The 27,919-nt window shown below is 39.3% G+C and overlaps 1 protein-coding gene across 1 annotated transcript in view; it reads left to right on the top strand.

Moving 5' to 3' along the window:
* Positions 1-815: 815 nt before the first annotated feature.
* RASGRP3 (RAS guanyl releasing protein 3 (calcium and DAG-regulated)) overlaps positions 816-27,919 on the top strand; it is a 63,878-nt gene continuing 36,774 nt past the window's right edge. The window contains exons 1-8 of the mRNA XM_006835149.1: positions 816-1,024; positions 2,207-2,309; positions 6,241-6,303; positions 6,836-6,967; positions 8,343-8,490; positions 9,945-10,118; positions 10,455-10,571; positions 13,889-14,164. Of these exons, the coding sequence (XP_006835212.1) occupies positions 955-1,024; positions 2,207-2,309; positions 6,241-6,303; positions 6,836-6,967; positions 8,343-8,490; positions 9,945-10,118; positions 10,455-10,571; positions 13,889-14,164 (1,083 nt within the window). The 5' untranslated portion in view covers positions 816-954. The remainder of the gene's footprint in view (positions 1,025-2,206; positions 2,310-6,240; positions 6,304-6,835; positions 6,968-8,342; positions 8,491-9,944; positions 10,119-10,454; positions 10,572-13,888; positions 14,165-27,919) is intronic.

The following is a 27,919-nucleotide window of genomic DNA, read 5'->3' as shown; positions in this document are numbered from 1 at the left end:
ATAATAAAAGCCTGAGATCAGCCTTCTAATTCATAAAGGAGTTCTGATTTGGGTTCTTAATAATTGTCTGACTTCAGACAAGTTGCTGCCACTCTGTGGTTCCAAGACCACATCTGTAAACTGGGAAAAATTACTAGAGGATACGTTTTGGACTGCTAACCACAAGGCTGTTCTCAGAAACTATGTACAGGATCACTCTGAGTCAGAACCCTCTCAACAACACACAACAACAACAACACTTCACACCATCGTTGTGAAAGTCTAAATAAATACATATTTGTCACTTGGCAAATTAAACACATATATCCATTACCAAATTCATGATGTGTAATCAATTATTTTATACTATTAGTGCTCCTTTTAAAGAAGTTAGGGAAAAAGAAGTTTTTACAGTTGAACAGTTACAAGATTATTGAAGATGATACTCATTAATTAATATATTTGCACTTAAACATTTATCTCTTGGGAGATGTGCTTCAAAGAAATACATTAGTAATAATATTAAACCACACAACACATCATCTTCTTGAATGTCTTCTAGCTCAAGACTATGGAGAAACTTTAAAAATATTGTATGCATCAAAAAGTTTCAGCAGCAGGATGGAGTAGTATTTAAGGGGGTCATCTCTGTGGTCTCAAAGCATCATGTGTGCTAGGGGACAATATAACAGGCCTTTTGTAGCCTTCGTCACTTTGACATTTCTCTTATAGAAACATGAAGTAAGAGGAAGTCATCATTCTTTTCAGGTAGGAGAGTGATGTTTCAATGGACTTTAACTCCAGTATAATAACTTTTTCCTCCCTTATTTCTATACAGTTTTCTTGAAATACAACTAAGAACAGAAGTACAACTAAGAACAACCAACCACCTAACATCACCAGCTTGCATGATTATAGAGATGATCTGTCTGGTTCTGAAAATGTCCATATTTTTTTGACAACGATTCAACAACCATGGGGTCAAGTGGACTTGGAAAAGCAGCAACATTAGACGAACTGCTGAGCACTTGCATTGAGATGTTTGGTATGAACCTTTACTTCTCTCATCCTTTGTTTGATATTACCACTTCTCTCTACTCAGATGCATGTGTTGCTTGTGGAACAGAGTTCAATCTCTATTCATTGGTATTTAAAGGCTTTTAAATTGACCTCTGTCTCCAGTATCATTGCTCTCTGAATTTTTTACTCTTTACTGCTTATAGCTCATGTTCCAGCCAGATGATCCACTTTGTAATGTTTCTTGACTATGACCAGGATATTTTTGCCATCATTCTTTTACTATACTCCTTCCATTGAAATTCAGCTTCAGGGCTTATCAGCTTCATATACCATTATCTCTATAATCACTTCTAATCTCCCTCTCAGGAATGCTGGTTGCCCTTGGCACCCTTTTATGACACATACTGTTGCAAATACCACAAGATTATGGCACAATTTGGTGCATTCAATATTTGCACACATGTGTTTTATCTCCAACTAGGTTTTAGATTCTAAGGAGCTCTGGTAGCGTAGTGGTTACGAATCGGGCTGCGAACCTTAAGGTCAGCAGTTCGAAACTACCAGGTGCTCCGCGGGAGAAAGATGAGGCTTTCTACTCCCGTAAAGATTTACACCCTCGGAAACCCTATACAGGGTCACTATGGGTCGGAACCGACTCGATGGCACATAACAACAACAACAACAAGGTTTTAGATTCTAGGAGTGTAGCCTTTTAATGATGTTGTTTCTGGATCTACTTCAACACTGAAGATAATTTCTAGCACAAGTAGTCACATGGGATTTTTTTTTTTTTTATTGAGTTGATTGCTATAGAAATCAGAATTAAATCCAAGTAGGGTTGCCAGATAAAATATAAAATGATCAGCAAATTTTGAATTTCCGATAAACAATGAATACAATTTTAGTATATTTTATTGGGGACATAAGTGTGTCCCCAATAATGCATGGGACAAATGGTTTATATTGAATTCACATATAACGGCGCATCTTTTATGTTTACTTGTTTAATATGGCAACCCTAAACCAAAGGAATGACAAAACCACCCTTGACTTGCAAGGAAATATCAGAAGAAGATAAAGTAGGGAAAAGATAATTTGGTCAATGAGAAACTTTTGATGTTATTGTTTCTCTACTGGATAAGAAAAAGAAAAGAGGAATGCTATGGTATGGAAAAAATCCTCATTTTTTATTTTGTTTTTTTAACAGATGACAATGGAGAGCTAAATGATGGTTGTTTGCCAAGAACAGTACTACTGATGCACCGATGGTATTTATCATCCACTGAATTGGCAGAAAAACTTCTCTGCATATATCTTTTTAACTACTGTGGAATTTTTACAATCATAAATAAAGTTTTGTATTTAGATAAAGTATCTATTCAAAGTCAGTAGATTAAGACGAATAAACAGTCTTCAGACATTTATCCAGCTGTTTTGTGAGCCTCTGAGTATGGAGATATCTAGACAAAACATCTGGTTGATGGAACAAAAGTTGACTATTAATCTGGGTGTTTTGACTTTTCACTTGAAAATAATCATTAATATGTAAAATGGAACAGTCATTCTAGGCTGAATGTTTCTAACTTGTCACCATTTCTGCTGAAGATGACCATAAAACCTGTGAAAACCTCATCCTGTGTAAGGAGAAAACCTGTCAGAGAATGAAAACTCAAATAGTCTCCACTACTTGTTGTTGTTAAATACCATGGAGTCGGTTCCGACTCATAGCGACCCTGAACAGGGTTTCCAAGGCTGTAAATCTTTACAGGAACAGAAAGCCTCATCTTTCTCCTGCAGAACAGCTGGTAGTTTCGAACTGCTGACCTTGAGGTTAGCATCCCGATGCATAACCGCTACGTTACCAGAGCTCCTTTTTCCACTACTAGAGTGTGATAAAGAGGTGGTAAGACAGCATCCTGTCAAAAGTGGAATACTTATGAGACCCAGAAAAGCAAGGCCAGACCATTGAGTTCTAGTTTTCACGGTACAGTGAGAAAATAATAAAAATTGATTCAAGACCTAATTTATTCCTTCTAGGACGACAAAATGATGGTGATAGAAGATATAACAAGACATATGGAAAAGTCAGCCAGAAGGATATGTTATTGCTCAGATGCAAACACCATCTGAGTGTCATATCTTCCTTTTCTGGAAAGACACAAAGAACATTCTGGCAGGTTTACTATAATTTGTTGATTGATATTAATTATAGATTTCTAAAAAAAAATTAGAAACCAAATTCTACAATTAAATCTCCTGCAAATCTACCACTTTGAACATAATGCAGTCCTGAAAAATAGTTGAAAATCAATTGAAAATAGAAAAATAGTGTCACATTTATAAGGAGTTATCCCATACAAGGTCTAATGCATGTTATATAATCTCTACTGTTGATTCTTGTGGTCTCCAACTTCTCCCAGACCAGGGCACAATGTAGGTGATTGAGAAATCCTACAGGGCTCAGGAAACCTGCCAGGGGGAAGGTCCACTGAGTGTTACCAGTGCCTGTCACTGCTGTCTGGGCCAGATGGCACTTGACTGCCCACTTCAAGATTCCTTTACCTTCAGCTTGTCTCTGGTCCCCTAACAACCTTAAGCATAGGAGACAGGGTAAGAGTACTTTCACCCTGAAGTGAAGAAGAGCCTAGTTCCCATGGGAACCCCTGGTAAACATAGGAAAGGTTGGACAGGTTGACTCAGTTGGACACCACCCCTCCCTAGAAGCCAACTACTATCCAAAGAATATACCTACAAACATTATTGTTACCTTTAGTATGTCCATTGATGTAACAAACACAAGTCAAAAAGAATGTTTGGACACACATGAAAGTATAGATGATTGTGTATGAGTTAAAAACTGCCTGAGAATTGACATTTCTTTAAAGTTGACTTCCTTTGTGTCTTAGTTTCCTAGGACTGCCATAACACAAAGTGAAAGGATTAACAACAACAGCACACACACACATTACCACCACCACCAGAAATGTATTGTTTCACAGTCATGGAGACTGTTGTTGTTAGGTGCTATCGAGTCAGCTCCACCTCATAGCAATCATCTGTATAACAGAATAAAACACTACCGGGTCCTCCACCAGCCTCACAACTGGTACACTTGAGCCCATTGTTGCTGTCACTGTGTAAGTTCATTTCATTGGGGAATCTTCCTTTCGTTCACTGACTTCCACCTAACTAAGCATGATGTCCATCTCCATGGACTGGTCCCTCCTGATAACTTGTCCCCAGTAAGAGAGACGAAGTCCTACCATCCTGGCTTCTAAGGAACGTTCTGGCTGTACTTCTTTCAATACAGATTTGTTTGTTCTTCTGCAAGTCCATGGTACTTTTTTTTTTTTAAGGTTTTTATTGTGGATTGAGTGAAAGTTTTCAGGGCACATCATCGATTTCACATTCAAACATTCATATACCTTGTTTCATTACATTGATTATAATCCCCTCCACATACCATCAGTTAACAGAGTTTCTCTATATCCTCTTTAGCTGTTTTTTGGGGGGAAAACTTTGCCTTTTTAGAATTTACAGTCTCGGCTTTTAGGGAAGGTTTTTACATTTATCTGTGGGTATCCAGGGCTCATGAATGGAATTACTAACCGCATAACTGAATAGTCAGATAAGGGACATTTTGCTATGCCTGCTAGGTGGCTAAAGTCTGATCCTCAGAGCCTATGGTTTGGACGGTCAGCAATGCTTGGGCCCACAGGGACTTGAACTCCTGACCGGGTCTGCACGGGCTGCATCAGATTCCCCCTTATTTATTATTTGTTTAAGGGACGCTGCCTGTCTTAGGCGGTCAGTGCGAATTCCTCAGTCTTACCCTTCATCGAAACTCATTGCAGCATGGCAATGGCTCTGTCTTAGGTTGCCGAGGTTCCACGTGATCCTTGCCCGTCATGGAAGTCCATGGTACTTTTAATATTCTTCTCCAGCACTATAACTCAAACACATCAGTTATTCTATGGTCTTCCTTATTCATATCCAACTTTTACATGCGTTTGAGGCTATTGAAAATATAATGGCTTGAGTCAGGCGCATGTTAGTCCCCAGAGTGATATTTTTGCTTTTGAATGCTTTAAATAGGTCTTGTGAAATAGGTTTGCCTAATGCAATAGACTCTGAATTTAGAAGTCAGAGCACTGGCAGGACCATGACTCTCTGTTTACTCTAAGGGAAGATCCAACTTCTCTTTCAATTTCTGGTAGTACTGGGCTTTGGTGTTCTTTGGCTAGTATATGAATATTTACATGTGTGTGGCCCTGTTTTAGTGTTTGTCCTCCTTACTTTAAGATACTAATGTAGGATGAAAGGAGCTCTGGTGGCATAGTGGTTACGAATCGGGCTGTGAACCGTAAGGTCAGCAGTTTGAAACTACCAGCTGTTCTGCAGGAGAAAGATGAGGCTTTCTGCTCCTGTAAAGATTTACAGCCTCGCAAACCCCTGTACAGGGTCTCTATGAGTCGGAACTGACTCCATGGCGCATAACAACAACAACAATTGTAGGATGATGACCCCCTCCCCCCCGACTTTGTTAACTTGACTGAGAAAATCTACAAAGACCCTATTTCCTCAAACAAGGTAACATTGACAGGCACTGAGGTTAGGATTTCAGCATATCTTTTTGGGAACATAACTGAATCCATAACACTGGATTCCTTGTTTGCTGCAAACCCATACTGTCTAGCATAGAACAGAAGCTCCATAAATATCGCTTCAAAGAATATAAATGAGTAGACAGAGGACAGCTTACAACAGAACCTGAATATTAATTTTCTCAGATGTGACATTTTCAGATGCTAAAGAAATTAGTGTACTTATAAAAGACATTGTCCTAAATATAAAATCTCCCTTTTCATTTTATAATCTTCACTTGTGGGTAAAATAGTGCTTCTGTATACCATCAATTTTAATTATCTATAGTTAGCAAATATGTTTGTAATTAGAGTTGACCTTCATGGTTGGGAAGTGCTCAAGAAGATTAAACTAATTTTATAAGCATCCTATCTTCCAAACAAAAAGTACTTCCCAAAGGAATAATAAATTAAATTTTGTTTATTCAGCTTTGGAATTATCACAGTCCATTCCTCTCCCATTCGAGTGCCCACTAACCCAAATGTCCGCAGTATGGCCTTCTTATTAGGAATTCATCTAAATTGACAAAGCAACTGCAGATGGGAGCAAAGTATGAGAGAAAACAAAGTTCAAGGATATTTTCTTTAATCAGTGCACGTATCAAAATGCCAGTGGAGAAAGCTGCAATGAATTTCGATTAAAGATCTGCTACTTCATGAGGTAAATATACTTAAATTTTTAATTGTCTTGCAGGTTTGTAGTCTGGGATTGTTGACAACTCCCTTCTCCCCATACAGCAGATTTCATTTGAAAATAGTATCAACTCAGATGCCTCTTTTATTGTCTTTTTAAAAATGGACTCTCCTCTGTTCCAGGGGATAGAATTTATCTTTCTTGTGGGCTGCAGGTCAACAGTGGTAAAGTTGATTAGGGAGTAAAATCAGCTCCAAGAAAGGGTAAATTTATTTTCTTCTACTCCCCCACCTCACACATTCCCCTTTGCTTGCCATGAACTATAGGAAGGGCTTCCTTTCATCTGTAGTTTTAGACAGAGGCAGAAAGAGATGCTCAGGGTAGAAGTGGTTGATATTATTCCTTGATTCAATGAAGGAAGAGAGGAACTTCATATGATGGACAGGGGAGAAGCAAAATTGCTAATTCAGGGTATAATGTTGGATCTGAAAAGCAATACTTTCCATACAAGTCCAACATGATCTCTACCAGCCTTCAAAAAATATTTGTTGCATTTCAGGTACTGGATTCTGAAGTTCCCTGCAGAGTTTAATTTGGACCTGGGTTTGATTCGCATGACTGAAGAATTCCGGGAAGTAGCTAGTCAATTAGGCTATGAAAACCATATCAGCCTTATCGACATATCCAGCATGTAAGAGTGGCACAAACTTCTTTCAAACATGATGAGTTCACTCCTTTTGGGAGGGAGTACTGATGACCTCATTTGACCTTGACCTATATTATCACACAGTTTAGGTTTGCTCCTTTGAGCTGAGTCTTGCAGCTTAAAGCACAGTCACATTGTACACAACTCATCTCTCCAAGCTTCAGTTTCTTGTATATAAAACAAGGATAATATCTTTCTCGAGGTGTTATTGAGAGTGTCCAATAAATTCACAGGATAGATGCTCACTACCTAGTTACTGATTCAGAATCTAATTAAGATCTCCTAAAGATGAGGCTACCTGTTTCATAAAGACTTACATCTCAGAAACTTTGTGTAGGGTCACTGTGAGTCAGAATTGACACGTGGGTTTGTGTCTTGGGGGGTATGCCTTTGCTACTCAATGTGGTCTGGAGATCAGTAGCATTGGTGTCACCTGAAGCTGGTTAGAAATCCAGAATGTTGGGCCCCAGCCCAGCCCTACTGAAACAAAATCTGTATCTTAGTCATATTCTCAGGTGAGTCATAGACTCACTGGTCTAAGAAGCGCTGGACCAAGGCTCTTCAGAGGTTGACCTGAGACTGTACAAATGTTAACTATAGTTCTGCCAGGAACTAGTCAGCCAAGTTATTAGGAACTAGACTAGACTACAATTCCATGTCAACTAGCTAACTTTGCACAGAAAGAAACTATTTCATGACCACCAAGTCTGGTTATTCATCTTGCTAATTAATGAAGGCTCTTTGAGTCCCAGGCATTCATAGTTTGTTCTGTTTTCTTAGAATTGTTTTTCAAGAGTAATCAGCAGTGAGTGATTTAGGAATTTATTAGGAGTGAGTCTAAAAATTGTAATTTTTTTACAAACATCACTAAGGATGTTTGTCAAAAATACAGGTTATTTAGACTCGCTCCTAATAAATCAGAATCTCTGGTGATGTGATATAGGCCCGTATCTTCATAGTAAGTTTTCCCAATTATTCATAAGACAGTGGAGTGTGAGAACAACAGCTTCCAGTGGGTTCCACATTTCTTAACCCACCATCTAAATGCTGATAAACATCCACATTTATGTGCCCAGCCTTGACCTCTCCTTTTAGATCCAAACCTTGCTGGTCCCTAGGAAGACCAAATGGGAGATTCTGGATGGATCAGGGTAAACCCACTCTGTCTGGAAAAACAATGTAAAATTTATGTCCTATTGGCAATGGGGCAGTGGTTTTCTCTTAAAATATAAAAGGCAGGGCATGTATTTTGCACAGGGCCCTGGAAGCTAGCCAAGAGTTACAGAGTCAGTAGGTTAATAACTTCCATTGAGTGAAATGAGCTTTCAGCGCACTGACCAGACTCGTTCTTCTTTCATAGTCCTTCCTATGACTGGATGAGAAGAGTCACACAGAGGAAAAAAGTGTCTAAGAAGGGGAAAGCCTGTCTGCTGTTTGACCATCTGGAGCCCATTGAATTGGCTGAACACCTCACTTTTTTGGAGCATAAATCTTTTAGAAGGATCTCAGTAAGAAACTCGACATTTATTCTTCCAAGGATAACAATCACCATGCCAACTTTCCCAAGAGCTGCATTTTCATACTCTGAAGTGTTGGCAGTCTCTCTCAGTGTGCTCCACTGGAAAAGTGCCCTTAATTCATAGGAACAATTCCTTTTAACCAAAGATAAATATTATCCTGCCTTTATTTTATGGCTCAGAAGTTATATTTCTGTCGCTATTTTCAATGTCTCCTTTTATAGGATTAAAGCGTGATTTTCTAAATGCTTGGTGAAGATTAAACCATTCAAGGTTTATTTCACTTCACTGACATCTCCCAAGTGAATGCGTTTTGCTACACCCCTTCATTTCTGGGAAGAATTATCTAGGTTGGGGTTTGCATAAATGGCTAATTATGGGTGTTGGTTGAAAATAGGAATTGTGCATCAGGTTTTTTCTTTCCTAAGGATGGAGATCCGAAATCAGGTTTTCCATTTCTACTCTTCTTGACGGACTTCCTTTCTCCTTGAAAGTTCTTTTCTTTCTATGGACTGTGATCCCTTCCTAGCCAACTGCTCACTGTCCACTTGCTGTAATCAGATTTCCACAATAGGCCGCAATCAGCCAGCTGCTTTTCTTCATCTCACCAAGCTCTATAGTTGTCGCTCCTCCTTTTTTCCAAGGTGCCAGGAAATGAATTCCATTCTTGCTTGCAAATAAGAGCATCTGGTTAGAAGCATGCATTTTTGAAATACTGAGAATTTCCCTGAGCAATCCTGCTTGGAAAGAACCTTAATGATTCCCCACAGGCAGGCTATGGGAAGGAATCCCCTACATCATTTATGTAATAGGCAGCATCTATGCTGATTGTTTGAAAATGTATGTTTTACTAAAGACCTGTCTTACTTTAACTGCTATTTTATCTTCTTTCTTATGTCAATTGCTTTTTTATCTTTTTTTTTTTTTTAACTGAAAAAAAAGTATAAAATGACACTGACTTGTAATCATTATCATAAATTTTCTTTACCGTATAAGCATTGTTTCTCAGACTTCATTATTGGAAACTGTAGCATTGGGTTAAAATGGAGATGTGTACTCTTAGGGTCTTCCTCTGAAGACAATGATCCTGTAGATTTGGGGTGGCCCCAGGAATCAATATTTTAACAAATGCTCCAGGTGGTTATTATGATCTAGCAGATTTGGGACTCACTGGAGTATGACCAGACTGTTCTCTTCCTCTTCCCACCAGCACTATGATATGCAAGAGTGTGTGTATGTGTTGGGGGGATGGTTGTATGAAATGCATCAAAATAGGATGCTTAAAGATATGTGTATATTCAGTCATATAGAATGCCACTAGAGTGTAAAATGAAGAACTCTTTATTTTGTTTTAAAACAGTATCACATATCTTCTGTGCAGCATTTTAATTCTGATTTTGTAAGGCTCTATTATAATTCAGAATCTCTGACTCTTCCTTTACTAGTTCACCGATTACCAAAGCTATGTCATCCATGGCTGCCTAGAGAATAACCCAACCTTGGAGAGATCTATTGCTTTATTTAATGGAATCTCTAAGTGGGTCCAGTTGATGGTTCTTAGCAAACCAACACCCCAGCAGAGGGCAGAGGTCATCACAAAGTTTATCAATGTTGCAAAGGTATGTCTGTTGGTCAGAACTGGAGCTCTGAAAGGATTCGAGATGTTCACTTACTCTACTGAGAAAAGCGTTGAAGAACTTAAGTATTCACAATATAAGGGCATCAAGCAATTAAACTACCCATTAGGAGTCTAATGAACAAATCAGACAGTTCTAATGCAAGAAGATTGCTTTTAAAAGGCAATACTCAGAAGCATTAAGGTTGCCCTACTTTTGAGTGAAACAACAGATACGTTTTTTTCAATGGATTCCACTTATGCTGCATTTCAAATTAATGTTATTTTCTAGATGTTCCAAAAGTCTTACAAAATATCTTTGTTAACGTTTTTATTGCAGAAACTCCTTCACCTAAAAAATTTTAACACCCTGATGTCAGTGGTGGGCGGCTTAAGCCATAGTTCTATTTCTCGCCTCAAAGAGACTCATTCTCATCTTTCTTCGGAAGTTACAAAGGTACAGTGAATCTGATCCTAATTCCAAGTTAAAACTTTATTTGTAAATTGTTTATATTTAATATACTCTTGATAAATGTCACTCCAAGTGGAAAGGTTTTCCTCTTAGACCAATGGTAGGTAGGTTATACATAGGGAGTAAAGTAAGAAAAGAAAATCCAGATCAGCTGAGTTCACTTGGAAAAATAGGTCTGAGGTGATGGTAAGTGTCCCAATAAGAGCGAATTGGCATACCATTAATACATTGTAGTTATAAACAGTCTTTGGTTGTGTAACATAGAGTTGGTTCTGACTCATAGCGACCCTGCATAGTGTTTCCATGGTTGTAAATCTTTACAGGATCAGAAAGCCACATCTGTCTCCCAAAGAACAACTGGTAATTTCTAACTGCTGACCTTGAGGTTAGCAGCCCGACTCGTAACAACTGCGCTACTAGAGTGACTATGTTTTGTTGTTATTGTTAAGTGCCATCAAGTAGGTTCTGACTCATAGTGATCCTGTATAGGGTTTCCAAGGAACACGGTGGATTTGAACTGCTGACCTTGTAGTTTGCAGTTCAGTGCTGATCCTACAGCACCACAACAGGAGTCCTACTATGTGTTAAGCCACATCATTTCAACCATCAACTTCAACCGTCAAGCAGTCAAATGAAGTCAATCCATTCGGTGCCTACTTTATTCATAGCGCTGAGCTTCTACAGTGAAAGACTCAAAGGGAAAGACATAAGCCATGTGTAGAAAGTCTCAGAGTTTACAGTTGAATTGTCAGGAATTTGTATATACATACTACATATACATAGCAATGATCATTTCTCAAACCTAGCTTTCAGCCGTATTTATTTCTAGACTACAATAATAATTTTTTCTTTACTGATGATATTTTTGAAAGGATTTTTTTTTTTTCTTTTTAGTAAGAGCATATTTGACTGAATTAATAGGAACACTTGTAACTGCATGTTAAAGAAAACTCATCTGAAAATAAATTTACAAGTAAGGAAATGTATCTTCTCAAATACATGGAAGTCCAGAAGCATCAGAAACTTCAGGCACAATGGGATCAGAACTCTGGCTTAATTGCTTTTGCCTTCCTTTGAGTATCATTGTTGTTGTTGTTAAGTGCCATCGAGTCGGGTCCGACCCATAGCGACCCTGTACAGGGTTTCCGAGGGTGTAAATCTTTACGGGAGTAGAAAGCCTCATCTTTCTCCCGCGGAGCGGCTGGTAGTTTCGAACCACTGACCTTAAGGCTCGCAGCCCGATTGAGTATCATGGTGGTGTGTTTTTCCTTAGACTGACTTCCCTACTGTTTGGGTCCTTCTGTAGTAACGAAAATTTCATGATACTTTATTCATGACAGTTGGAGATAGAGAAAAGTTCTCCACCAGTCTCCATTCCCCATGGAATTAATGACTTTTTTTTTTTTTTACCTATTGGGCCACTTCAGGTCCTGTGCCCATCTCTGAAGCAACAGCAGTTGACAGAAGAATACAATGTACTGATTGGCTTAACTTTATGCTCTTCAAGCCCTCACAAGCCAGAGGGATGGGATGACAATAATAGGAAATCAGAACCTTTGGACCTGTGGATGGGACTACTTCTCGAGTCACGGAATTACTTTAGGAAAGGATAGGTTCAAATTACTGGTCTTTTGGTTAGCAGTCCAGTGCTTAACCGTTGTGTCACCAGGGCTTCTTTTAAGAAAGGGTATATTGATGAAAATTGGGATCTATTAGGAAGGTTTGGTTGCTGTATGGCAACCAAAGATGACCTGTTCTTATAAACAAGAGGAAATAAACCACAGAAGTCCACTATCTCCACCTGACCTCAAACACTGCATTCGTTTTAAGTATGTTGTAGTTGCTAAGTGCTGTTAACTTGGTTCCTGTCCATAGCGACCCTGTATAGGGTTTCCAAGGAATGACTACTGAGTTGGAACCACCAACCTTGTAGTTCAAACTGACCTTGCAGTCCAGCGCATTAACCCACAGCATCTCACCAGGACTCCTCCTTTCAAGTATAATAGGGCTCATGATGTGTTTTCTTTTCTTTTTGATTTTCACTCCATTTCAAGTAAGAAATAAACACAAATTTTTGAAAATCACGTAGAAAAAAAATCCAGCAGAGGCACATCAAGTATTGAAATGGCCAGTGTGCCTTTATCAATTATTTATTTGAACTCCCCTTCCTATTTATAGAAGGCCTGGTGTGGCACTATAGGGTAAACACTGGAATGCTAACCATAAGGTTGGCAGTTCAAACCCACCAGCAACTCCATGGGAGAAAGATGCGGCTTTCTGTTCCTGTAAAGATTTACAGCATTGGAAACCTTATACAGGGCTGCTGTGAGTTGGAATCGACTTGATGGCAGTGACTTAGGGTTTTTTGGTTTTGGTTTCAGTCCTATTTATAGAAAAGAAAATGGAGGTGCAGGAAAGTTAAGTGACTTGCTCAAGGTCACCTCACCCTTCTCCTTAGCTGCAGAGTCTAAAACTCCAATGTCTCATACTTCAGTGCAACTTAAACCATCTCATACTGACCCAGATTTACTATAAAGTAATAAGGAGCTCTAGTAGCGTAGTAGTTACGAATCGGGCTGCTAATCTCATGGTCATCAGTTTGCAACTACCAGTTGTTCCGCAGGAGAAAGATGAGGCTTTCTGCTCCCACAAAGATTTACAACTTCAGAAACCCTGTACTGGGTCGCTATGAGTTGGAACCGACTCCACGGCGCATAACAACAACAACAATTAATTGCTTTAATGCAATTTTCTTGAAACAGTGGAAATGTTACTTTGATACATGCTTTAATTTGTGGACTATAATTTCCATGAATCACGAAATACTTAACTGTACATAAGGCCATTTAATACCCAGTACCCCAAGGACCTCTGGTAGTGTAGTGGTTACAAATCGGGCTGCGAACCGCAAGGTCATCAGTTCGAAACTACCAGCTGCTCCGCGGGAGAAAGATGAGGCTTTCTGCTCCTGTAAAGATTTACAGCCTTGGAAACCCTGTACAGGGTCGCTATGGGTCGGAACCGACTCGACGGCACATAACAGAAACAACAACCCCAAGTAGGTAGACAGAGGCATAGGCAGTTTCCCTTTGATGATGAAATGGAGCACACTGACCATCTCACACAGTCAGGCCTAGTACATTTTTCTTTCTTTTTCCTGGTTAATACATCCCTGTAACAACTCTGGTGTAATGGATATGTAGCTCTCAGTAGCTAAGGAATTTCCTAGCCACACACTGCAGGGCCTGGAGCGGGCAGAAGGGAAGGTGGTTTGAAAGCTCTTTTTTTGCATCTGTTCCCAGAACTGGAATGAAATGACTGAGCTGGTTTCCTCCAACGGCAATTACTGCAATTACCGCAAGGCCTTTGCAGACTGTGATGGCTTCAAAATCCCCATCCTTGGAGTACACTTGAAAGACTTGATAGCAGTCCATGTCATTTTCCCAGACTGGACAGAAGAGAACAAAGTGAACATTGTGAAAATGCACCAGCTTTCCGTTACCCTGAGTGAACTGGTCTCCCTGCAGAATGCCTCTCACCACTTGGAACCCAACATGGATTTGATCAACCTGCTCACGGTGAGTTCTGAAGGGCCAAGTTTGTGGTAATAACTCTTCGGGATTCACATTCCAGAGGAAACAGGGAGCTCTGTGGCAGTAATTCACTCTGAGGCAAAATTGATTTCATTGTCTGTAGATGGGAAACATGCTCAAAGGATGGGTGGGGGGAGAGAACCCCGTGCCAATAACCAGCGTGACCTGAGACTCAGGACTGACCCAGAGGAGTGCAGCCTCTGTGCTTCTGAAGTCGTTGCTTCTGAAGTTCTTTAAAAGGACCCTGGAAACTTGTCTTCAGTCCCTCTCTCTTTTTCAACACCTCTCCCTAATTGATGAACTCCTTCTAGGAGTCTTGGTGTGGCGCTGTAAGATAAGCAGTGGAATGCAAGTTTGGTTTGAACCACAATGTCAGAGGTCAAAACTCACTAGCCGCTGCTTGGAAACCCTATACAGGGTCACTATGAGTCAGAACAGACTCAACAGCACTTGGCAACAACAACATATGTCATCAGCTCATCTATTTCTCTTTCTTCCCATTGTACTGATTTTGTTGAAAGTTGGAGCAATGCAGGTATGTCTTCTCTGATTTCTTCCACTAGCAACCTCCCATTGCCATTGGGATGGAATTCTCAACCTAACATTTGAGGTCCTTCAGAATCTGATCTCTTACCATACATTCACCTTGTTTGCCATTAAGTTCCCCCACATCACAACTGTCTTCGAGAAATATTGGACTTACTGTATTTTCCACCCTGAAACATTGTCTTCTGCTTCTTGACCTTTGTACCTTCTCTTTCCTCTTTGAAAATGCCTTTCCCTCCCACCCATGTAGGTAGCAGTTATGATTCAGTGGCAAGATTTTCATCGTCTGTGTGAGAAGTGGTGGGAAGCCACCACCAGTCTGTCAGTGGAAGCTTGCTTGTTGCTATGATATTGAATAGGTTTCAGCAAAACTTCCAGAAGAAGACAGACTAGGAAGAAAGGCCTGGAAATATATTTCCTAAAAATCAGTCAATGAGAACTCTATGGATCACAATACTCTGTTGTGCAAGTCATCACTATGAGTCCAGGGCTGACTTGATAGCAGCTAACAAAAAAACAACATGTGGTTAGCTCAAATTCAATGACTTTAGTCTTCTGAAATATTCTCTATTGCCTTTCAAACCAGTACTGTATCTATCATATATGTTGGCCTTGCACTTTGTATTTTTCTTAAGGAGCTCTGATAGCGTAGTGGTTATGAATCAGTCTGTGAACTGCAAGGTCAGCAATTTGAAACTACCAGCTGCTCCGCCGGAGTAAGATGAGGCTTTCTGCTCCCATAAAGATTTATAGCCTCGGAAACCCTGTATAGGGTTGCTATGAGTCGGGACTGACTCCACGGCACATAACAACAACAAAAACAATAAAAGATATTGCGTTGCTTTAGAGATTTTTCTATTTACCCACCTTACATACACCTACCTGTCCAACACCTTTCGCCTGGCATATTTAGAAGTTTTAAAGATAAATTAAATGCTGTATTCAGGAATGATGTGAGATAGAGGAAATTAACCCGCTGCTCATAGTTTGAAATGCCTACATGCATACGTGTCCTGTACTGGGTGACATGAATTGGAACTGACTTAAAGGCTCTTCATTACAGCAACAGTACATACATGTAGCTGGTCTCCAATTCTAGCACTTTTAGACACAACAGGTGTGAAGAAGACAATAGTTGCCATTGGTTACTTTTTTAGGGATAGAAGTAGAAGAAGAATATGCAAATGATCTCACCATTGCTCAAACAAGTAAAGGCACAGCTTCCTTGTTTGGGTATATACCACTGGAGCATCTGAAACTTGGTTCCTCAGTACTGAATTGACCATTTTCATTTTATGGCCATGGATAATGAAAGCAATAGCCCATCTCAAGCCCTGAAACCTATATTTCCTAGCACTGCTGCACTGAATAAGACTGTGGTTTCTAGAGTTTCTCACAAACTTCCTAGAGCATGACATTGTTTATCAAAGAAGAGAGCCACTAAGAGGCAATCATGCCAGCTGCACGCTTAGTGTAAAGCAGAAGTGGCCAAAAGCATAAATCTCTTGAGACTGAATTTATATGACAGATTGCAAACACACAGACCATTCCTGTTGGGAAAAAAAAAAAAAAAACTTAAAATAATGCTATTGTTGTTAAGCGCTGTCAAGTCAGTTCCAACTCATAGCGACCCTGTACAGGGATTTCTGAAGAGTGGCGGGCGAGTTTGATTCAGTCCAGTGCATTATCCTGAAGCATCACGCATTTGTTAATCCTTTATACACGAAAATACATTTCCATGAATAATTGACTAGAGTTGCAGTCCAATCAGACTGTGAACCCATGGACACATGTGATGTCTACAGACCAGTCTCAACAAGGAGTCTTCGTTTCTAGCACCTGTGCACAGGTTGATGTTGAGAGTTAACTTCCAGAACAGAAGCCTGCTCTTGGGTAATTTCTCATCTAAAGAAATACTAATGATGATGTAGGAAATTAATTTTGAGTTATGGAGGCAGCAAGCAAAATGACAAACATATGTAGAGACATGCTGAAGGATTTCAAGTGACATTTTGAGGCTGCATATGAAAAATTTAAGATCTAGAAATAAAAGCTAAGAACTAGGATGCCAATTCAATAAAAATCTCTCTCTTTCCTTCTCTCCAACCTCCTCTCTCTTTGTCTCCTTTCTTCTCTCATAGAAAAACTGAAGGAATAGTTAGAAGCCAACAAGCACTTTGTTTAGTAACTGAAATATCATATAGCATAGTGCAGTGGTGAGAATCCTAGATAGGCGATCTTGCTGTTTCGCTGCTTCTGCAGTTAGATGGCTGTATCTCTAGCTAACCAATCCTGACTTTGGCCATTGGGTAAGGAATTTGTGTTCATTTCTGAGGTTTTTTTCCAGCTCTAATCTTTTTATTCTAATTAATTGATGCTTTTGAATTATGGTATTGGATGAGAATATTGAAAATGCCATGGGCTACCAAAAGAACCAATAGATCCATTTTGGAAGAAGTGTAGCCAAAGTGCTCCTTGGAGGCTAAGATGGCCAAACTTCTTCTCTCATATGTCAGACATATTGTCAGGAGGGACCAGTCGCTAGAGAAGGATGTCATGTTTGGTAAGGTGGAGGGTCAGAGAAAAAGAGGAAGACCCCCAATGAGATGGATTAGCCAAGTGGCAGCACCGATGGACTCAAGCGTGGCAACAGTAGTGAGGTTGGCCCAGGATCAGGCAGTGTTTCGTTCTGCTGTGCATAAGGTCACTATGAGTCGGTACCGACTCGATGGCACCTAACAACAACAAATCTTCTATGAGACTATATGTGAGGAATGATGAAACCCAGAGAATAAGAAACTAAGTGTTAACCAGATTCTGGGGTGCCAGTCCAATAACACTTCAGTATAGTAGAGTACCTGCATATGAGTGTACCAAATATCAAGTCAACTTCTATTTAAAGTCAAGATACCTCTTCACCCTGCCCCACAACCAAGGAGAAAATTCAAAGTACAGGAGTATATTTTCATTCTACTTGATCAGTAGGGAACTACATCTTGAACTGAACCAAAATAAACTGAACTCATTAATCTCTGAATTATGGGGCCCTAGAAGATTTGCTGATATGTGTTTGAATTAGAACCTTCTGATTGTATGTCTGGGTGTCTCTGCACATGCAGGATTTGAAGGAGTGGTACCTTTTGCCCGAAGAATTTTGTTTTCTAGTGCTGCTGTAATAGAAACACTATAAGTAGGTGACTTCAATGAACAGAAATTTACGTTCTCACAGTTTAAGAGGCTGGAAGCTCAGGGCACTGGCTATAGGAGGAGGCTCTCTCTGTATGCTCTTGGGGGAAATCCTTATTTTGGCATTTCTAGTCTCAGTTCCTTGGTGATGTTCTTATGCCACCTGTCTTTCCTTCACCTGTGCTTGCTTGCCTCTATGCCTAGTCTGCTCATTTTATATCTCAAAAATGAGTAGGTTTAATTTAAGATACACTCTACACTAATATGATCTCATTACCATAACAAGAAAAGCTTATTTTCAAATGGGATTATATCCACGTATATAGGGGCTAGGATTCCAGCAAATATTTTTGGAAACCCTATACTGGGTGGTTATGAGTCAGAACCAACTAGACAGCACTTCACAACAACAACAACAATTTCAGCCTAGGAGCTAACCCTTACACCAAGTAGGAAAGATATTGTTGTTACATGCCATTGAGTCAGTTCCAACTCATAATGTAGGGTTTCCAAGGAGTGGCTGGTGGGTTTGAATTTCTCACCTTCTTGTTAGTAACGGAAAGTTTAGTTCAACCCATAACAGACTCCTGCCTGAAATAATTGTGTGTTTGCAAATATAGCCCTGGAGAGATAGCTCTGTAAGTGATTGAGAGTCCTGGAAAATACAAAATGAGAACCCTTCAGTTAATCAACAATTATTTAATGCCTCCCCTCTGCAACAGGCTGCATGAGAATGATTAATCACTTATTACAGTTTCACAGCACTCTTACATACATTTCCTGATGGAGTCTCACAAACATCCTGTGATGGAGCCTGAGCAGGACAGCGGGTACAATATCATCCACACTGCTTCCTGCTTCACAAAACAAGAAACTGAGATTTATGTAGGACAAAGAGCCTGCAAGTGGCAGCCTTATGAATCTCAGCCTGAGAGATTTTCTCAGGCTCACTAATTTGCTGCATTTCTCCATCTGTAAAAATGAGATGATCTCTCTCTGTCCCTCCATCCCACTTAAGAAGCCCTGTTGGTGCAAAAGTTAAGCTGTGCTGCTGAATGAATGGTCGTTGGTATGAACTCAACAGTGGCTCTGCAGAACAGACCTGATGATTTGCTCCCATGGAGATTACAGCCTAGGCACCCTGGGGGCAGTTATTCTCTGTCCTACAGGGTTGCTATGCACTGAAATCAACTCAACTTCACACAAGAACAACCACAACCATCCACTTCATGGGTGCATACAGAAGGAGTTAATTATAGGACATGGCAGGCCCAGTACTTTGGATCCTTTAAGAAAAAAGTCATTATTAAGTATATAATTTTAGATCTTGCCTCTCAGTGTTGGTTGTTATTGATTTTTACTACAGACAATTGAAAAGATTGAATAGAAGTTTGACTTTTCCTCACCCAAGTCATAGATATATTTTGCCTTTTTAACTGTGAAGCTTTGGGATAAAGCACTAGACCACAAGGTCAGTTTGAACCACAAGGTTGGCGATTCAAACTCACCAGCCGCTCATTGGAAACCCTATACAGGGTTGCTATGAGTTGGAATAGATTGATGGCACTTAATAACAACAACAATTTAAGCTTAGGAGATGATTCCCTGACACCATGTAAGAAAGATGTTGAGTAGGGTTTCCAAGGAAGGCATGGTGGATTTGAAGTGCTGACCTTGTTGTTAGCAGTCCAGTGCCTACAGTGCCACACCAGGACTCCAGTAGGATAAGGGATGGCATTTAAATGCCATGCCTAAAATTGACAAAAGCATCCTTTTGCTGGCCTTATTATTATCTATGTATCTTTTAATCCCGTATTTAAGATCCATGCAGAAATCTAAAACCAACGAATCACACAAAAATAACAACATTACTCCACAACTCAATATGAATAAATTGCAAAAATGCAATAATGAATAACAAAATGCCTTTCACTCCAAAAATAATAAAACAAATACAACTAAGAGATGAAAATTATTACTGTTCACTTGTCAACTATCTTGCTATCTGACATTTTGCATTTATGGCAATAGTAAAAAAATCTGCTATCCAACTATTTTGCACATTAAGGATACTGTGGGCAAGACGCCAAGTGCAGTAGCATGTCCCCTTCCTTAAGGAGGATTTCCAGGGAAGCCCCTGGGAAGCTGGACCTCTCTGTCCCTCCCCTCTCCTCCCTCCTGATGGCAAGGGCATAGAGTTCATCTGCTGTGATGAGCCAGCCTCTGGGCAGATATGCAGGCATTTCTGAATCAGGAGATAGCTGTTCTGAGTCAGGAGGTACCTGTTCCTACATGGCTTAAGGTCCTGCCTCTCAAAATTGAAGTGGGGTGTGAAGAGAGGAAAGAAAAGTATCAGATGGAGTGTTTGGAAGAAATGCCTGAGAATTTAGTGACATCCCAAAATGAGCTTGAAGCCTCCACCTTATTAGAACCAGATTCTAGGCCAGGGCTTGCAGTGCGGGAGAGTGGAGTCCTGGAGGAGGTGCCTTCACAAGTTCTGACCCAACACAGAAAGAAAGTGGAATGTTTAAACTCTAGTCTTATAGTTTGCATTTATTCAGCTTTGTCTTCTCCAAGTCTCCTTCTCCACCAAGGAATAATCAGTCACTCAGCTCATCACAGTTATGAGCAAACGCATCAGTAGATCTTGATGTTTATTATTGCTGTGATCATATTTTCTAAAATTTAAAAGATTGGACAAATGGATGGTGTGAAAACAGAATCAAAGAAATCTGCCATTTTCCCATAATGCTAATTTTTGCATAATGACTTGGTCTTTAGAACCTAACTATATTGGTATGTGAAGAGTGGGTGTGTTTCAATAGCAAAGGGTTTTTAACTTCATTCAACATTATGTAAATACCACTTACAGTAACAAAAACAATGGCAGTAACTTCCAGAGCATCTTGGAAGAAAGTCTTGGAAATCTACTTCCAAAACATCAGTCATTGAAATCTCTATGGACCACAATTCTACTTTGATAACCAACTCAATTGCAATCATAACACCAGACAAATGATCCCAATAACACCAAACAACCAGTCAAGTAGAGACTGTGGAACCAGTTCCAACATTCTCACCATCTCGCCCCAAATATATGGATTCTGTAGCTTCCACCTCTAACTGTCCATTCCTATTGTTAGGGGCTTACCTTAGTTTTTCTATTTATTGTCTAAATTTCTATGTAGCTACTGTGATTTTCCTTTCCTTCAATCTCTCATCCCCTCACACCCTACTTCCATGGAGTAAAGTTTTAAGCATTCAGATCTGGTCACTCATTCCCTCCGTGATCATATGATTGTACTCTGGGCTGCAATTTCTGATTTTACCTGTCTTCCCTGCCATATGGGAATTACTGGAGAGAGACAAGAGACTCTGTGTCCTATTCATTTTTGTATAGTCATCACTCAGCTCATGCCCATGCATGGTAAGCATTCAACAGATAGTTGGATGAATGAACAAATGAAAGACTAAGTTAACATTGTAATTTTATGATGTCATATTAAGACATATGCAATTTTTATACTAACTGAATTCTGTCAACTTTAAGGATACTTTGAACACCAGACCCGGATTTTTGACATTCTCCCTAGTTGCTACCATCACATATAGATTGACACTAGACAAAGGGTATAATTAAGTCCAAGTTGTCTTCATCTTTATCAGTAATCTTGTGATCAGTCAATGTTACCTAAGTATTAGGTAAAGTCTGTTTATTTTTAAAGATTTCCTTGCAAAGATCCAGCAAAAGAAAACATGGTATTATTATTTATTTGCTGAAATTTCCATAGTTTTTTAAAATCTTCCCAAAGATCAACTTTATAGTCTTTCTTTCTCTTGGTAATAATTCCTTATTCTGTTTGATTTCTAGCTTCCTCCTTAGAATGAGTGGGAGTTCCCAGAATCCTCCTTTTCCTCAGTGGAGAACTATTTTTCTCATAGTCAATGACCTCTGTGACTTTGGTTCACAGAATATTCCCAGTGATTCTTAAGCAATCAAGAAGTTGGTAGAGTGTATGGGGATTGAAGTTGCTTGGTGGGTCTCCCAGAATAGCTCTCATCTTCCAGCTCAGAGATGAGCCAGTAGGGAAAGTCTTATTTTCTCTGCTGCTGCACAAATTTCTGCAGGATGTGACTCTGTAGGTTTATATTTACTTTAGTTCTGGAAGTGAATTCTATTCATTTTGTTGGTGCATTTGTGGCATTAATGTTGATGTTTTTGTTACTGATATATTATAGTATTGTGCTCCTAGTTTGAGGAAATTCTTATTAGTTTTCTATTTGATCGTGGATTCTTTTATTTGTTATTTGTATTTTTCTCACAGTTTTATATTTTTCTCTATTAAGTCTTAGCTTTGTCCTTAAAGTTTGTGCAATTTTAGGCTAAATCGCTTACTTCTAGCGAGTCTCACCAATATTACCTATAAAATGGGGCTTACAAGATTTCAGTAACACAGTTTTGGCAAAGTATGTTCTTTCCTTTTCCTTAATTATTATTATTGTTTTTTTTTTGCCATACTTCACTGCACTTCTTATTGTAGAATGTTTCCTTGGAAACTTGTATGCCAAAATACATGCTCTATGCTCCGAAGTATTTGTTGTTTTGATAAGAAAATACAAACTGGTAAATAAATCAATAAAGATAGAACCAACATCTAATATTTACTTTCTGTTCCTATATCCTTACTGGGTAGGAAACAACACAAGGGGAATAGTTGCTTCTTTGTACACCTCCAGGGGCAACTATTCACATTTTGCCAATAGAATGTGAGTTCATGTGACTGCAACTTATGATATGGAGCCAACCTAAGGTTTTACATAATCATCTCATTTAATACTCACAAGTCTTTAGAATAGGTGTTGTTCAGTGCTTTTGAGTCTGTATCAACTCATAGTGACCTGATGCACAACAGAATGAAACACTGCCCACGACTGTGCAACCTCACTATCGGGTGTTACTATTCCTTTTTAATATCTCAGAATAGGAGTTATCATTCCCTTTTGCACATGAAAAAACAAAAACTCAAAAGGTGACACAAACTGTTAAATTCTCTTCTAATTGAAAAGTTGGCGGTTCAAACCCACCCAGAAGAAAATTTGGACTTCTGAAAGGTAACAACCATGGAAACCCTATGGAATGCAGTTGTACCCAGCACACCTGGGGTTTCCATGAATCAGAATTGTCATTCGATGTTGTTACTAGTTAATTGTTTAGATCACATAGGGTTCAGAGCCACCATGCTTAATATTTATGGTATACATTTCTTCTTTCTCTCAGGATTTCCAAAGGCTTAATGTGCTCTGGTAGTGTAGTGGTGACGAATTGGGCTGTGAACCTCAAGGACAGCAGTTTGAAACTAACAGCTGTTCCATGGGAGAAAGATGAAGCGTTCTGCTCCCGTAAAGATTTACAGCCTCAGAAACCCTGTACAGGGTTGCTATGAGTCGGAACCGACTCCATGGCACATAACAACAACAACAACAACAACAAATGTTTAACAAATAATCATTTGAGTGTTTTTGCTATACCTTAAACCCACCAGCCACTCCTCGGAAATCCTATATAGAGTTGCTGTGAGTCTACACTAACTCAATAGCATTTAACAACAACAATAAACATAAATAAGTAAACTGTGGTAAAAAAAAAAACAACATATAATTCTTTCCCACAACTATGTATTTAAAGGACACACTTTAATTATTCTCTACCATAAGAAAGGAGTCCTGGTGTGGCACGGTAAGATAAGCACAAAACCACAAGGTTGGTTTGAACCACAAGGTCAGTGGTTCAAACTCACCAGACATTCCTTGGAAACCCTATACAGGGTTGTTGTGAGTTGGAACTGACTCAATGGCACTTAACAACAATCACTATAAGGAAAGGCTGGATGGGGATAGGATGAAATATTGAGTATAAAGTCAGTCCCTGGGTAACGGATATCCAATTTATGGACAACACCTACCTGCCCTTTACCAACCTCTTTGGTTGGTTGGTTGGTTGGTTGGTTATGTGACCTAGAGTCAGGTCCAACTCATAGCAACCATGTACAGGATTTCTGAGGCTGCAAATCTTTATGAGAGCAGAAAGCCTCCTTTTCTCCTGTGGAAAGGCTGGTAGTTTTGGACTGCTGACCTTGAGGTTAGCAGCCTGACTCATCACCACGATGCTACCAGAGCAACAATTTCATTATTACCATCACCCTCAATTGCTGCATGTACTTTTCAGTCATTGAAAAGTCTTCGAGGCTTTTTGGTAAAGCTAAAGTAAGGCTATGTAAGAACTTTATATACCTGTTTTGACTGATTTACATACAACTTTAAGACATACTTAGGAATGGATCTCGTTGGTAATCCCGAGAATGGCTGTATTGATCAGAAGCTCCTTTCCATTTGGGATTCTTCTTACCCAGAAGACCATTTCCCTCTCTTTACCTGCTAATCCTTACTGATCCCCCTGAAAAGATGTCAGAGAAGTGTTATTTTAAGAGGTGCTATTCACTAGATTATTTGGGACTGGTATTTGTGTTCTCCTTGTGTTTCACACCATGCCTTTCTTTTGTAGCCCTCTATAGTTCAACAATCACTTGCATAAAAAATTAGCATCTGAGTCCTCACCACTCCTTCTCTCCAGTTTCAAAATCTGTAAGGACAGGGCCTATGTCCACCGTTTGTATCATTGTGTCCCTAGCCACCTGAATAGCCTGACAAATGAAAGAGGGAACCAAACCATTGGAATCTGAATTGTTCCCCTTTTCATTGTAATTGCTTTCATCTCCATAATTGCAATCCCCACCATGTAACAATCGTTATCCCACTTTCTCCCTGTGATTCCTACTTTCATTCCACTCACCTTCTCATCCCTTTTCAACTTTGTCCTTAGGTGAATGTTACCTTTTTGATTTTGAAGATTGACCTTTCATGGGGAGCATATTTTGCTAGTTTGTTGCACCCCCTACATGCCTATCTACTGCTTGGCTAAAAACTGGACCACCTGTAGGGTGGTTGAGGGCCATAGTCTTGGATCGGATTGTCAACACAATTTTTTTCTTATTGCAAAGCTAAGAGGAAGATGAATGTTTCTTGTAGCACCATCTCTATCAAAATCTCCCTTTCACGCATCCACTCCGCTCTTCCATATAATGACCTGACTCCTAAAGATGTTTTTGTTTGTGTTCCTCTCCCATAAAAATATGGAGTAGGAGTCATTGCTGTCCAAGGGAGGGTTCTCTCTATCTGGACAAGACATTTTCACCTGTGCCTCCCATTCACGTAACTAGGAGATCCGAAAGCTGGTGTTTCTGTTTCATATATACAAAACAGGCTGTTAATTCTTTTCATAGTATTTTTAGACCATCAGTTACTTTACCATTCTGACTATATGCAAATAACTGGAAAGCCCCAGTATTTTCACAGTCTCATTAACAAAAAAAAAAAAAAAAAGAAGAAGAAGCATTGCAAAAAATGGTGAGTGGAGATAATTTGATGAAGAAGTGTGTTTTATCTTACAATTCTCTAGTCAAGGTACCATAGGTCCCACTGTGCAGATGAAATAAACAGCCATATTTGCTGATAGGATGGGTTGATAAATGCAACAACTTGAAATAGTGAATCAGAACATTTGTCAGAAGCAACTGGAATCAAAATATGTTAGGCAAAAGTAAATATTCATGAAATTCCACTGAGAAGTTATCTAAAGTTTAAAAAAAATGTTTTTGAAGTAGAACAGATCATTCTTTGGGTCCAACTCTAGTTAGTGTCCAGAGAAGAGCTGAGACAGGAAGTGAGATCATGGTTAGGAAAGCAGAGATGACAGGAGTAACCCTGAGGGTAGCTTCATATTCACAGAGAAGTATAGTGACATTTGGCTGTTGCACTGACTGTAATCAAGCTCTGCAGTTCTCATTTCTGAGATGCTTTAAGCAAAAACACGTTAGCTCATTTATCACAAAATCTAGAGAGGAGACTAAGACTTGAGTAGACCAGTGACTTGTCCATGTTCATAGAACTACTAAGTATTAAACAAACATGTGAAGCAGTCCAGTAAATACATTTCCAAATAGAGTAAGCTATCTGTCCACTTGACATTTGAAAATAGTCAAAGACATTCTGTATCTTTTGAAAGAGCATTTCCCCAATTGAATGCACAACTTATTTGGATTTCTGGTCAGATGTTCAGGCACTGCTGTCATCTGGCCTCCAGTAGATGCTAGTGTGAGTAATCTCTGCCCTTTTGGAACTTGGATGCTGACTCAGAAGGGAAGACCATATTCCTTAAAGTGTGAATTAACTTCTGATAAGAAGGAATCCAGAAGGAAGAAATCCTTTTTTTTTTTTTTTTCATTCTTTATTTATGTAACATTCAAAATGCTTGGCAGCAGACTGGACCTGGGGATATCAAAGTAGAAAAGACAGAGTGCTGCCCACTTTCACAAAGCATACAGTTCAACAGACTTCTACTGTGAAATTTGAAAAATGGTAGCCATTGCCTCAGATAGATGTGTTTCACTCACATGGAATCATAAAATTGAGTTTCTGATTAGTTGCCAGTATTTAAAAATCATACTATTTCATTTTAAACTCCAGATTTCAGACTTTTCTTTCCCTTTTTTTTTTCTTTTTACCATTTTATTGTGACTTGAGTGAAGGTTTATAGAAAAGATCATCAGTTTTACATTCAACAAATCATACACTTTGCTTTCATCTCCATAGTTGCAATCCCCTCCATGTAACAATCGTTATCCCACTTTCTCCCTGTGATTCCTACTTTCATTCCACCCACCTTCCCATCCCTTCTCAACTTTGTCCTTAGGTGAATGTTACCTTTTTGATTTTGAAGATTGAGCTTTTGTGGTGAGCAGATTTTACTAGTTGCACCCCCTACATGCCTATCTACTGCTTGGCTAAAAACTGGACCACCTGAAGGGTGGTTGAGGGCCATAGTCTTGGATCAGCTTGTCAACACAGTTTTTTTCTTATTGCAAAGCTAAGAGGAAGATGAATGTTTCTTGTAGCACCATCTCTATCAAAATCTCCCTTTCACGCATCCACTCCATTCTTCCATATAATGACCTGAGTCCTGAAGATGTTTTTGTTTGTGTTCCTCTGCCATAAAAATATGGAGTCCCTGGACGTAGGAGTCATTGCTGTTCAAGGGAGGCTTCTCTATATCTCAGTATCTGTTTTCTATGAGCAAGATCTGAAATAAAACCCAGGGTCATTATATAGAAAAATGTTTAGAAAAGAAGTTTTGGTGACAACGTCTAAGTAAAGCAATAGATGACTTGATATGTGAAATTCTTAATTTAAATGTTGTATTAAATAGCTAACACAGTGGTTAATGGCGCATACTGGATGCTCAGTAAACATTTGTTGAATGAATGGTTCCAAACTTTTTTCTTAACGGATCAAAGAAAAAATAAGTCCTCTAGATGCATCCTTTTCCTATGTGATTTCTGTTACTTCCCTCTTCCATTGCTTTCCCCTCACTTCACATCCATACACATTAAGTCCTTATTTTTAAACCAAACATGTTCTAGGAATTTATTTGTGTATGCCAGAGTTATCAAAGAAAGGTCACAACACTTGGTCATTTTCACTCTTGATGGAGAGGTGTGATTCCTCAGGTGGCTTAGCATTGAAGGGACACAGGTGGGACTTGCCCTAGGACTTGTGCAGATATGACTTCTGACTTAGGTGAATGGAATATTCATGTTTAAAGCTTTATAGTTTCATCCATGCCTTCCAAGCTTGGTCTAATTTGTTGTCCTTGCTTACACTGACCTCTTTTCTCTCTTTGTCTGAGCCCTCCCAGTTAGGACCTCGTTCACACGTTCCTCCATTAATCTATCCCAATCATTTCAGTCTACAGTGGTCTCCACTAATAATAATAAATTGCAAATGAAACTATAGTAATACCAATAACACCAACACCACCAGAGACTGGGTTGTGTGAAGTAGTTTATATGCATTATTTCATTGGGTCCTAACATTCAATTCAGTAGATATTTC

Source organism: Chrysochloris asiatica, unplaced genomic scaffold (genome assembly GCF_000296735.1).
Source record: "Chrysochloris asiatica unplaced genomic scaffold, ChrAsi1.0 scaffold00016, whole genome shotgun sequence".
Classification (NCBI taxonomy): Eukaryota; Metazoa; Chordata; class Mammalia; order Afrosoricida; family Chrysochloridae; genus Chrysochloris; species Chrysochloris asiatica.
The sequence above is the reverse complement of the archived record's forward strand: the minus strand, read 5'-3'. Positions and strand labels throughout refer to the sequence as shown.